The sequence below is a fragment of the Neoarius graeffei genome, chromosome 4 (assembly GCF_027579695.1).
Source record: "Neoarius graeffei isolate fNeoGra1 chromosome 4, fNeoGra1.pri, whole genome shotgun sequence".
Lineage (NCBI taxonomy): Eukaryota > Metazoa > Chordata > Actinopteri > Siluriformes > Ariidae > Neoarius > Neoarius graeffei.
In genome coordinates, this window is record NC_083572.1 from 88,008,285 (window position 1) to 88,021,455 (window position 13,171).

A 13,171-nucleotide genomic window follows, 5' to 3' on the forward strand; every position below is an offset into this window, starting at 1 on the left:
GGTCTATAAATATCGTTTTAAAAATCGCGATATCGATATTTACTGAAAAAATCGTGATATTGATTTTTTCCAATATCGAGCAGCCCTACTACCCCGAGGAAGAAGAAATAAAAGAAAACATTTCAGGAGAAAGCTAAAACTTGTAATTTGCTAACACCGAGCAAAAACATGGCTGAATCCTGAATGACTCAATTTTGTATAAATAGGGGACTACATAGGCAGCAAAATGTAGTTTTTTTTTTTTTCCCCCTGCCATGGAAGTGCACTTGTATACCGAGGAGGAAGCCATTTGCATTACAGCCATGAATGAGGATTCAAAATGGCGGCTCGGCTCGATTTTCCCTTTCGGGCGCTCTCGTTTTCTGTTAGAATTTGGTAAAGAAAAAAATAAATGTTATTTACCAGCTTAAGGTCGGTCCGTATGGTGAAATACCGTGACCTCGGCCTTGAATACTGACCTCGGCCCACAGGGCCTCGCTCAGTACTTTCAAGACCTCGGTCACGATACGGACCTCCCAGCTGGTAAATAACATACAACCCCGATTCCAAAAAAGTTGGGACAAAGTGCAAATTGTAAATAAAAACAGAATGCAATAATTTACAAATCTCAAAGACTGATATTATATTCACAATAGAACATAGACAACATATCAAATGTCGAAAGTGAGACATTTTGAAATTTCATGCCAAATATTGGCTCATTTGAAATTTCATGACAGCAACACATCTCAAAAAAGTTGGGACAGGGGCAATAAGAGGCTGGAAAAGTTAAAGGTACAAAAAAGGAACAGCTGGAGGACCAAATTGCAACTCATTAGGTCAATTGGCAATAGGTCATTAACATGACGGTATAAAACGAGCATCTTGGAGTGGCAGCGGCTCTCAGAAGTAAAGATGGGAAGAGGATCACCAATCCCCCTAATTCTGCGCCGACAAATAGTGGAGCAATATCAGAAAGGAGTTCGACAGTGTAAAATTGCAAAGAGTTTGAACATATCATCATCTACAGTGCATAATATCATCAAAAGATTCAGAGAATCTGGAAGAATCTCTGTGCGTAAGGGTCAAGGCCTGAAAACCATACTGGGTGCCCGTGATCTTCGGGCCCTTAGACGGCACTGCATCACATACAGGCATGCTTCTGTATTGGAAATCACAAAATGGGCTCAGGAATATTTCCAGAGAACATTATCTGTGAACACAATTCACCGTGCCATCCGCCGTTGCCAGCTAAAACTCTATAGTTCAAAGAAGAAGCCGTATCTAAACATGATCCAGAAGCGCAGACGTCTTCTCTGGGCCAAGGCTCATTTAAAATGCACTGTGGCAAAGTGGAAAACTGTTCTGTGGTCAGACAAATCAAAATTTGAACTTTGAATTTTGACTTGTGTAGTGGACGCTCCATATAATCTAAGACCAATAACAGGTTATTAAATAAACAGAAGTGTATAATCATTTGACGTGGGGACGTTTACACATATATAATACGTATGGAAGGAGTCTCTAGTGTCAGCACACTGTAGCAGTTAGAGGTAAAGTTGTCTGAGGGAATAGCACTTTGATGTTTTTTGGTAACATGAGCACCATTTTTGCTTTATTATTTTCAAGAGAGATGGAAAAAAAAGACTGGTGATGGAATGATTTATTTATTGCTGTTATAACTCCGTAAACTTGTTTCTTGAATGGTCGACAACCTTGAATGTAACTGTAAATGGATAAATTGTGTGGCATTTCATTCTTTCATTCATTCATCATCGGTCGGCTGTGTTAGAACACTCGACTGCAAGACGTCTCCAACTGGCCCGATATTGAGCAGTGCGTACGATGCCATCCTCTGAGAAACAATTGTTGGTCAATCCATTCCTGAACTTGTCGAGAGAAGGATCTCCACAGTCTACCGGGGGTCTTCTCCCATTGGGGTGGGGGTGGGGGGGTCTCATACAACGTGTAGGGAACTTGAGCTGACCCAGGATGACTGTTGAAAGCAAAGGGCTGGTGTTAGTGAGATCATAAATTATATCATTTGAGACTTTATCCAAGCGTTTGATGTTCAGCATGATCCTATAGCACGAGGTGGCGAAAGCATTTAGGCTCGCACCCATGTCCTTGGTGAGTATCCATCTGTCACAGCCATACAATAGAACAGATAGACATGTTGGTCTAAAGAGGCAGAGCTTCAAGTCCAAAGGTTTTGACTGTGAGTACCAGATAATGTCATTCGTTATCAAATAAAAACTGTAATCGTGGCCAAATTGTTGTGGTGTAAAAGAAATAAAACACTTCAGGATCAGATATCAAAGTTAAAGTCCCTTCCATGCCAGAATCTGCTCTTCTCAAGCAGTCTCCTGTCCCAATACGGCCCAACTCTTTTAGGGCGTGTGGGTGCGGCACCGATCTCCGTTTCGGTAGCCCTCGGCCTCTCACCTATTATATAGCTACAGTGGGGGTCTAGTCTTCTGGTAACCGTAAGAGTTTGGCTCCCCCACTCACATCTGTATTGCAGTAGGTACCATTTTTATAATGGTCTTTGATATGACCCGACCGCGAGTAGAACTCGTGATCTCCTGGTCGAGAGGCGGACCCGCTAACCACTAGGCCAGCTCGCGGTAGGATTGGATATGATTGGAAGATAATCAACTTCAGGTTGGTAACAATCACTGTGCTTCATGTAGGGCCACGTCACACTGCCGTTTCATTAATTATTTTCCTCTAACAGCACACCTCATCACATCCCCATCACATTTTAGCCTTTACATAATCGCCCACACGAAAATTCCAGGCTATCTGACTATCGTGAAGATGTTTTATTAGTTTGAAACAGCACTCTGATTGGAGGCACTGAATAATAAGTACTGAATGGTTTTTAAGATGTCATTGCATTAGAGTTTAGCTTACTTAAGGATATTCCTGTTTCTGCTGTGCTAGGATCTGGAGTTGGTAGAGAGGCTCAACACAAGCCTGGCCTTCTTCCTTAATGACCTTCTGTCCGTCATGGACAGGGGCTTCGTCTTCAGCCTCATCAAGACATACTGGAAACAGGTACGCTTTATTTCTAATCTGTTTCCAATTCTGATTCAGCGCTTAAATGGAAATGTAAAAGTAATTTTTAAACCTCCTGGTCAGTTTGAGGTCACAACCTTCTGTTTATTAGTTCTAGTTCATAACTTTTAACGACAGCGGACATCTTTCCCACCAGGTGTCCACTAAGCTGTACGCTCTGCAGAATCCCACTCTGGAGTCTCTGAGGCTCGACTTCCTCAGGATCGTGTGTAGCCATGAGCACTACGTCACGCTGAACCTGCCCTGCAGTCTCCTCACTCCTCCAGCCTCCCCCTCTCCTTCTGTCTCCTCCGCCACCTCACAGGTAACACGGTCACAGGAAGATTCAGCTCCAGTGAATTATTCCCAATAAAATATACCACAGAATCGGCATCTGGAGGGCACAGATCTGACCGAATCGCATTAATGCCGTGTGAGGAACTGATGGGGAATGCAAAATCAAGGATGGATCTAAAGAGTTTAAAGGAAAGAGCTCAGATTAAACTAATAATCGGATAAATCTTGCATTTAATTTGGCTCATTTTTTCTGTCTTTACCTAGCCTGGCAAGCCAGACTAAATGTGAATATTTAGTCTGGTCTCGATCCGTAGACATTTCCGAAGCGGGTAGGAGGAACAAACCGCTGTCTTTCAAACTGTCTCTGTGCGTATAGGCCAACGCTCTGACCAATCAGCGCAACAGTGACTGTGACGTAGTCAGAGCGACAGAAAGCAGTGGGGGAGGCCTTGAAATAAATAATTTTTCAAAATGCGTATTAATTAATAAACAGGTTCTAGATATTAAGAAGTTTGGAGATAATGACCACAAGTTTGGAGTCTGTACCACATACTTAACATACACTCTTATTTTTTTCAAGTGTTTTTCAAGGGTTTGCTTAAACTGTTTTTGAGAGTTTTTATTTAGTGGTGTTTGGTGAAATAACTTCCCTTAAATTTAAAATAACGGGAAAATAAGAAACAATCAAAAAGTAATGTTTCAAAGCTGTTTATTAATTCTTCGTACTGCACAAACTAGCCCCATCCTTTTGGCTACGAGCGGAGCCAGCTGGTAGATCAGACTTTTGCCATAGCCGGTCGGCAAAACAGCGAAAACGTCCTTCTTGAAAAGGAATGAGCGGAGAGCCTCTTCCTGCTCATGTTTCAACGAAAACTCCAAGTCTAATTCTTCTAAAACTGATTCCAAAGCGGAGTCAAACGCGCGCTGTTCACTAGCCGTAGCCATCTTTCCTGCTGTGCTTTCTCCAGCGTCGCGCAGCCTTGTCGTCACTCCTGCAAAAGCCCGCCCAAAGAATCCAAACAAAAACCTTGCGTTGTGATTGGCGGGCACGATTTGATGCCCGGGGTGTTTTTGTATATATGGTGCGAGGCTAGACCCATTCGCTAGGCAAAAAATATTTTTGGCCGCTAGGCGGGTGGGTCTAGTTTACTAGGCTAGTCTTTACCAATAATTATGAAGGACAATGTTAATCTGCCAACCACAGTGATAACAGTATTGAGTATAAATATGGAGATGATTATAGGAAATCGCACATGCTGATCGGTTGAGAAATTTGGACTATTTCTTGATAATCACCGCAAGTGACTCGGCAAAATGGCGGCCAGTCGCTTCATCACCGTCAGTGAGGAAGAATTACAGATGATGAAAGAAAACCCTGTTCCTAAAAGCACGAAAGATGCTACGAAGTTTGGTCTAAAACTATTCAAAGATGAGAGAGAATTGTGATTTATTTTATCCATTTTAAAACAAAGTATTTTATGTGAGCCGGTATGGATAAGTGACACAAGCCTGCGTGCATTACATTTGCATGCTACTTTTGAAGATTGAAATACATTTTTTTTTTTAATTAATGCACTTTATTTTTTCAAATAATCACCTGTGTATTTATATTAAAACAATTATCCGCCTCAGGCTCAGTGAATATCGGGAATTATTTTTTTCGTGGTCCGGTTTCCATCAAATCCTGCGCTCTGATTGGCTGGTGAGCGGGTCTGTATCCTACGATACGGACCCCGGTTATGGACCTCTGGCGACTCGCTCGTTCACAACAGCAACAAACGTAGCATTTTTTGTCAACATTTATCTTCTTTTATTTTTTATTTTTTTAAAATAAGATTTATTTATAAGATTATCAAAAATCTTATAAATTTTTGCCAGCATTTCTCAGGAGAATAGCATTAATTTTACAGCATGGATAACGATAACGACAGTGTTCACAGCGAAAGTGAGTTTTACTACCCTGAGGAAGAAGAAATAAAAGAAAACATTTCAGGAGAAAGCTAAAAACCTGTAACTGTTGCTAACGCCGAGCAAAAACATGGCTGAATCCTGAATGACTCAATTTTGTATAAATAGGGGACTACATAGGCCGCAAAATGTAGTTGTTTTTTTTTTTCCCTGCCATGGAAGTGCACTTGTATACCGAGGAGGAAGCCATTTGCATTACAGCCGTGAATGAGGATTCAAAATGGCGGCTCGGCTCGGTTTTCTGTTAGAATTTGGGAAAGAAGAAAATAAATATATTATTTACCAGCTTAAGGTCGGTCCGTATGGTGAAATACCGTGACCTCGGCCTTGAATACTGACCTCGGGCCAGAGGGCCTCGCTCAGTACTTTCAAGACCTCGGTCACGATACGGACCTCCCAGCTGGTAAATAACATATACATACAGGAACCTTTTTTGATGGAATAAAAATGTTCTATTCCCTTCTAGTGGGTTTTATTCATTTGGTTTGATAGCATGCAATATTGTTAGCATATCGCTTATTCTACGTGTATTACATCACTCTATCCAGTGGAGAATGAGCGTTGAATATGGTTTACGATATTGCATGGTTGTCAAGACAACATGTCACACGTCGGAGACGTAAAACTTCCACACTAGCCAGGGTGTCCGCGGATCCTTAAAAAGTCTGATATACAGTATATGGCGTTTTAAGGCCTTAAATAGCCTTATATTTTGCTAATATTTTGAAGTGTGGCATTAATTTTCATATGGGTGGCATTAAATTTCATCGGGGCACAAAAATATGTTTGTACATTTTTTTTCCCGTGCTAGCGTTGTTCAAACAGCGCACGTCAATGTGTAACAAGAAGATGGCAAAAAGACTGCTCTGTACCTAAAAGTACAGGCATCACACAACACTTAGGGGGCAGTGTTTTCCTTATAGTGTTGTGGGAAAAGACGAAGAAGTGGTTTCTTTAGCGTGGCAGACATGTAGGATGGGGAAGTGTAAGTTTAGGGACAAGTGGCTCGAGGACCAGAAATATAGCGGTTGGTTGTCAAAAGCAATGTCCGAAAATGAAGCTCGGTGTAAACTCTGCAAGAAAGACATAAAGTTGGGAACAATGGGCCTTGACGCTCACATGAAAGGGGAAAAGCATAAACGCTTTGCCGCCAGTCAGGTAACAACAGTTCCCATGCAGATGTTTGCAGCACCGGTTGCAAACGTTAGCGCAAAGCCCACTTTCCCTTCGGTGCCTACTTCTCCCAGCACAAGTGCCTTCGGTGCTTTCTCCTCGACCGCTACACTTAAGGCTGAAATACCGTGGGTTCTGCAAACGGTTGACCGACACCACTCCTACAATTCGAACGAAGACGTGGGCAATGTTCCCTGATTCTGAATATGCAAAATCGTTTACTTGTGGGAAAGACAAGATTCTGTTCGTAAACTGGAGATGCACTGATTAAAATATAAATATGCTTTGACCATAATAGCCTAGAGTCTGATTTTTTAAAAATATTTTTTCCCCACGGTAGTGGTCTTATTTTTTATTCTCACAGGTCTTAAAATGGCCTTAAAAAGTATTATTTTTGGTTATCAGAAATGTGCAGATACCCTGGCTAGCGAGCGACTGGGACAATTTGTAAACAAACATGGCCGCCAGGTTTGCTTTGTTAAATACAGAAGCTTTCGAGAGAATTTTGAAAGAGAAAGACGCATTGAGCACCTGAAAAGAATGTGTATGTGTAGTAGTAATAATAATTAATAATACTGGCTGGCTTTTTTTCATGGTATATCAGATGTATTCCATTCTGCTACTCGTCTTTGAGTCGTTCAGTATCATGTGAGCTGAATGCAATATATCTGATATACCACTCAACACCAGCCAATGTTATTTAAATAATAACCTCAACTTTATCTTGGTTATTATTCACCTCGCCTTTGGCGAATAATTGTTAAATAACTGCTACATCTCTGTCTCCCTCCCCCCTCACAGAGCTCTGGCTTCTCCACCCATGTGCAGGACCAGAAGATTGCGAATATGTTTGAGTTGTCAGTACCCTTTAGAGAACAGCACTACCTGGCTGGTTTGGCTCTGACTGAACTCGCCGTTATTCTGGACCCGGAGGCTGACGGGTCAGTACACTGGTGTGTGTCTCGTCTCATTTCATCTCTGTACTTTACATCCCGTCCTGTCTGATATCTTTAAACATGTTCTACGTGACAAATGATCACCAGTTCAGGACTAAAGATTCCGGGTACTTTTTGTTACCTGCTCAAGATTGGCATTAATAGGAACTAAGGGATCATGGATGTGGGTATAAGAACACTATTCAAGTACTTAATGGTCACCTTGTAACAAAGTACGTGCACAAAATGTAAGGGCTATTTTATTTCATGTTAGTTTCGTTTACCTGACCTTACTTTAGTTAGCTGATGCTGCGGATTAATTTGATCATGGTGTGAAATTTTCATTTGTTCATTAACACTGAGAAATATTTTGAAACCCTTTTCATGTGTAATTTGATTGCGTCTTCCTTATTGAGCATGACAGGAACATTGTTGTGCACTCATTTCCTGTTCCGGTTGTGTCTCAAATTGGTGGAAAGTGAACTTGGACTAAAAACTAGAAGTTCTGTTGTTTTCCAGTATTTTTTTTCTTGAAGATTTTCGCTAGCACGATAGTTCAAAAATGAGTTTGAACGTTTGTAGGAGTTTTGTGGAATTATCTGTGTAACCAGCAGATGAATTGATTTAGATATTGGAATTGATCCAAACAGGGTCAAGGTCACAGCAAGGTCAAATGTCTGAAATAGTTTTGTAAGACAGCTTTCATCCTGTTTCAAGTACATGTTCTATTTGTGTCAGAGACCTAAAATTTGTAATAAGGAGGACTGTACTTGTTGGTGGTCGGAGGCGTCCCTCAAGTCCCTGTCCTCAAGTCCCTGTCCTCAAGTTCTGCTTGTTTTTGTCCAATGGTGATACATTATCAGCATGAAAAGAGTTTATAGCTTGTTTTGATCAAAAGTGTTTGAAAATCAGTCCGTGAACATCCAAAAGGCAAATCATATGCCCTTATTTTGTCTTTGTGCCACTTATTCTCCAGCTGTTAATGAGACATTAACTGTAACATACAGTATCACATTGTATAAAGCTGCAGTATGTTAGTTAATTTTTTTCGCGGTCCGTTTTCCATCAAATCCTGCACTCTGGCTGGCAAGCGGGTCCGTATCCTGTGGTACGGACCCCGGTTACGGACCTCTGGCGACTCGCCCGTTCACAACAACAGCAAACATGGCTGCAATTTTTGTCAACATTTTTTTTTATAAGACTTATAAGATTTTTATCAAAAATCTTGTAAATTTTTACCAGCATTTCTCAGGAGAATAGCATTAATTTTACAGCATGGATAGCGATAACGACAGCGTTCACAGCGAAAGCGAGTTTTACTACCCTGAGGAAGAAGAAATAAAAGAAAACATTTCAGGAGAAAGCTAAAAACCTGTAACTGTTGCTAACGCCGAGCAAAAACATGGCTGAATCCTGAATGACTCAATTTTGTATAAATAGGGGACTACATAGGTGGCAAAATGTAGTTTTTCTTTTCTTTTTTTTTTCCTGCCATGGAAGTGCACTTGTACAGTGGTGCTTGAAAGTTTGTGAACCCTTTCGAATTTTCTATTTTTCTGCATAAATATGACCTGAAACATCACTAGGTTCTCACACAAGTCCTAAAAGTAGATAAAGAGAACCCACTTAAACAAATGAGACAAAAATATTATGCTTGGTCATTTATTTATTGAGGAAAATGATCCAATATTGCATATCCGTGAGTGGCAAAAGTATGTGAACCTTTGCATTCAGTATCTGGTCTGACCCCCTTGTGCAGCAATAACTGCAACTAAATGTTTCCGGTAACTGTTGATCAGTCCTGCACACCAGCTTGGAGGAATTTTAGCCCATTCCTCCATACAGAACAGCTTCAACTCTGGGATGTTGGTGGGTTTCCTCAAATGAACTGCTCGCTTCAGGTCCTTCCACAACAGTTCGATTGGATTAAGGTCAGGACTTTGACTTGGCCATTCCAAAACATTCACTTTATTCTTCTTTAACCATTCTTTGGTAGAACGACTTGTGTGCTGAGGGTCGTTGTCTTGCTGCATGACCCACCTTCTCTTGAGATTCAGTTCATGGACAGATGTCCTGACATTTTCCTTTAGAATTCGCTGGTATAATTCAGAATTCATTGTTCCATCAATGATGGCAAGCCGTCCTGGCCCAGATGCAGCAAAACAGGCCCAAACCATGATACTACCACCACCACGTTTCACAGATGGGATAAGGTTCTTATGCTGGAATGCAGTGTTTTCCTTTCTCCAAACAGAACGCTTCTCATTTAAACCAAAAAGTTCTATTTTGGTCTCATCCATCCACAAAACATTTTTCCAATAGCCTTCTGGCTTGTCCATGTGATCTTTAGCAAACTGCAGACGAGCAGCGATGTTCTTTTTGGAGAGCAGTGGCTTTCTCCTTGCAACCCTGCCATGCACACCATTGTTGTTCAGTGTTCTCCTGATGATGGGCTCATGAACATGAACATTAGCCAATGTGAGAGAGGCCTTCAGTTGCTTAGAAGTTACCCTGGGGTCCTTTGTGACCTTGCCGACTATTACATGACTTGCTCTTGGAGTGATCTTTGTTGGTCGACCACTCCTGGGGAGGGTAACAATGGTCTTAATTTTCCTCCATTTGTACACAATCTGTCTGACTGTGGATTGGTGGATTCCAAACTCTTTAGAGATGGTTTTGTAACCTTTTCCAGCCTGATGAGCATCAACAACGCTTTTTCTGAGGTCCTCAGAAATCTCCTTTGTTCGTGCCATGATACACTTCCACAAACATGTGTTGTGAAGATCAGACTTTGATAGATCCCTGTTCTTTAAATAAAACAGGGTGCCCACTCACACCTGATTGTCATCCCATTGATTGAAAACACCTGACTCTAATTTCACCTTCAAATTAACTGCTAATCCTAGAGGTTCACATACTTTTGCCACTCACAGATATGTAATATTGGATCATTTTCCTCAATAAATAAATGACCAAGTATCATATTTTGTCTCATTTGTTTAACTGGGTTCTCTTTCTCTACTTTTAGGACTTGTGTAAAAATCTGATGTTTTAGGTCACATTTATGCAGAAATATAGAAAATTCTAAAGGGTTCACAAACTTTCAAGCACCACTGTATACCGAGGAGGAAGCCATTTGCATTACAGCCGTGAATGAGGATTCAAAATGGCGCCTCGGCTCGGTTTTCCCTTTTGTGCGCTCTCGTTTTCTGTTAGAATTTGGTAAAGAAAAAAATAAATATATTTACCAGCTTAAGGTCGGTCCGTATGGTGAAATACCGTGACCTCGGCCTTGAATACTGACCTCGGCCCAGAGGGCCTCGCTCAGTACTTTCAAGACCTCGGTCAGGGTATTTCACGATACGGACCTCCCAGCTGGTAAATAACATACCGTATGTGTGTCTATTGTTGGTAACTGATAAATGAAGAACTTTCAAACTTATCTTTGCATGTAGGATGTTTGGCCTGCATAAGAAGGTGATCAGTGTAGTCCATAACCTACTGTCGAGTCATGACTCGGACCCGCGCTATGCTGACCCTGAGGTTAAAGCCAGGGTCGCCATGCTCTACCTACCTCTCATTGGCATCGTCATGGAAACCCTGCCCCAGCTCCATGACTTCACAGGTACATTCAAACTTCTCTTGTTGACTGTTGTTGTCAGATGGCTGCTCGAATTGCATGGAATGTGTTGAAGCTCAAATTGTATAAAGCAATTCAAGATGAAGAAGCTGCCTTTATTTGTCACATGTACACTCAAGCACAGTGAAATTCTTCCTCTGCATTGAACCCATCTAAAGCAGTGAACACACGCATACCCAGAGCAGTGGGCAGCTATGCTACAGCACCCGGGGAGCAGTTGGGGATTAGGTGCCTCACTCAAGGGCACTTCAGCCATGATACAGAGGGAGGGGAAAGTGCTGTTCATTCACTCAACTCCCCTCACACTTTTCCTGCCAGTCCCGGGAATCGACCCGGCAACCCTTTGAGCCTAAGGTTGCTTCTCTCACCTTCAGGCCATGGCTGCCTCCACATGATTATTGATGGATGCGATTGGCAGGAAGCTCCAAATCGATTTCACTCAAGCTGCACATTTTGCTTGTCGCTGCAACTCTAACTGGATTAAACAGCTGAATGTGTAGAGCATGGTGCATTCGTTTACTGTCATCTGGTGATGTGATTTCAGTTTGTCCTCTCTTGCAGAGTCTCATAACCAGTGGGGTCGTCTTGGAGTAGACGAACAGGAAGCTGAGGGCAATAGCCTGATCAGTCAGAGTGTCGCCATGGCAATAGCAGGAACCTCTGTTCCTCAGATGTCACGGCCCAGTAGCTTCCTGCTTAACCCGCAGGTAGGTAATGTAACCGAGCCTGGGAGAGGAGCATGACACACCTGGCTGTTACCTGTTTGGTACTGGAGTTGTGTCATCAGGCTCAGTCACACCACCCCAACTTTGGTTATTTTTCCTCTAAGAGCACATGTTTTATTCCTCTTATACCACAGTCGTTTAGCAGTGATTTTAATGAATTTATTAAAGAATGACACGTTATATTTTATCCATTTGTAGTTATGTTACAAAATGTTGAAACTGGAGACTACTACTGTAAATGTGAAACAAGAAAAGTTCACCAGATGAACAATTACACGTGTTTTTTTTTTTTTTTTAAATCTGTTTATGTGGCACATTTACAGGCAAGTCCCTGTGAAATTAGCTGGTACTATAGAAATGATAATGTACTACAGCAAGTGCATTAATATAAACCAGGGACTTGCCTTGAACCTGGAGCTACTGTCACAGCTGCTGTTATAGAAAATTAATCAACAGTCTCTGACTAGGGATGGCGAAAACTAAAAAAAAAAATCTTGACCGACCACCGAGCCTCCATTAGCCAGTTAAAGTCGGTTAACCTATGAGTTTAAACAGGGATGCAAACGGCGCGCCTTTTGGCGGATGCCGCCTTTTTCACGGCTGAATCGTGCAGTTCCGATTTTTGGGGGGGGGGGCGTTGGAGTGTCTGAATAATTTCATCAGAGTAAATTCTGTATTAAAATTACTAAATAAGCAAATGCCGTTACAGTCCATGAAACATAGGAAGTATGAGAAGAAAACAGTAAATCGGAAAGCGCAGCTTCCACGAAAACGTGTGCAGCTTTCTGATTTACTGTTTTCTTCTCATACTTCCTGTGTTTCATGGAGTGTAACGGCATTTGCTTATTTAGTAATTTTAATACAGAATTTACTCTGATGAAATTATTCAGACACTCCAACCCCCCCCCCCCCCCCCCCCCCCCCCAAAAAAAATCGGATCTGCACGATTCAGCCGTGAAAAAGTCGGCATCTGCACCTTTAGTTTGTGTGGAGAGATATGATCTATGATCTGCAGTAACATGCATTGTTGGCTACAGACCGAAACATACTTTCAGAATGCACTGGCCAAGGCAGGACTAAACTCCATGTGCCTTCTAATAATAAAAAAAAAACCAGAATAGTAATTTGTAAGCTAAAAAGCCTGTGTCTACACTTTTCTTTCGCCGAGTGGCAGCTGTCTTCAACTGGGGCGGGAGGGCGGGACATGACTGAATGGGTGTTTCTGATTTGTCAGCTGTCGTCCTTACACCGCATGGCACGCCCCAAGCGTTTACAACACAGAATTCCAGGTTCTCCGCTCCAAAATCGGCAGCTTCAAAACGATTTTTTTTTTTTTAACCGACAACCAAAAAAAAATTAACCGGTTGACGTTGATTCGGTCAACCATCGGTCAA

General features: G+C 41.8%; 1 protein-coding gene across 19 annotated transcripts in view; it reads left to right on the forward strand.

Annotated features, from left to right (window-relative positions):
* dock7 (dedicator of cytokinesis 7) overlaps positions 1–13,171 on the forward strand; it is a 251,625-nt gene that overhangs the window by 184,400 nt on the left and 54,054 nt on the right. For 11 of the 19 annotated variants that reach the window (XM_060919936.1, XM_060919938.1, XM_060919940.1 and 8 more), the window contains 5 exons: positions 2,926–3,039; positions 3,197–3,364; positions 7,279–7,430; positions 10,868–11,037; positions 11,614–11,759. In XM_060919936.1, the coding sequence (XP_060775919.1) occupies positions 2,926–3,039; positions 3,197–3,364; positions 7,279–7,430; positions 10,868–11,037; positions 11,614–11,759 (750 nt within the window). The remainder of the gene's footprint in view (positions 1–2,925; positions 3,040–3,196; positions 3,365–7,278; positions 7,431–10,867; positions 11,038–11,613; positions 11,760–13,171) is intronic. The other 8 variants (XM_060919939.1, XM_060919946.1, XM_060919942.1 and 5 more) reach the window with 1 other exon arrangement.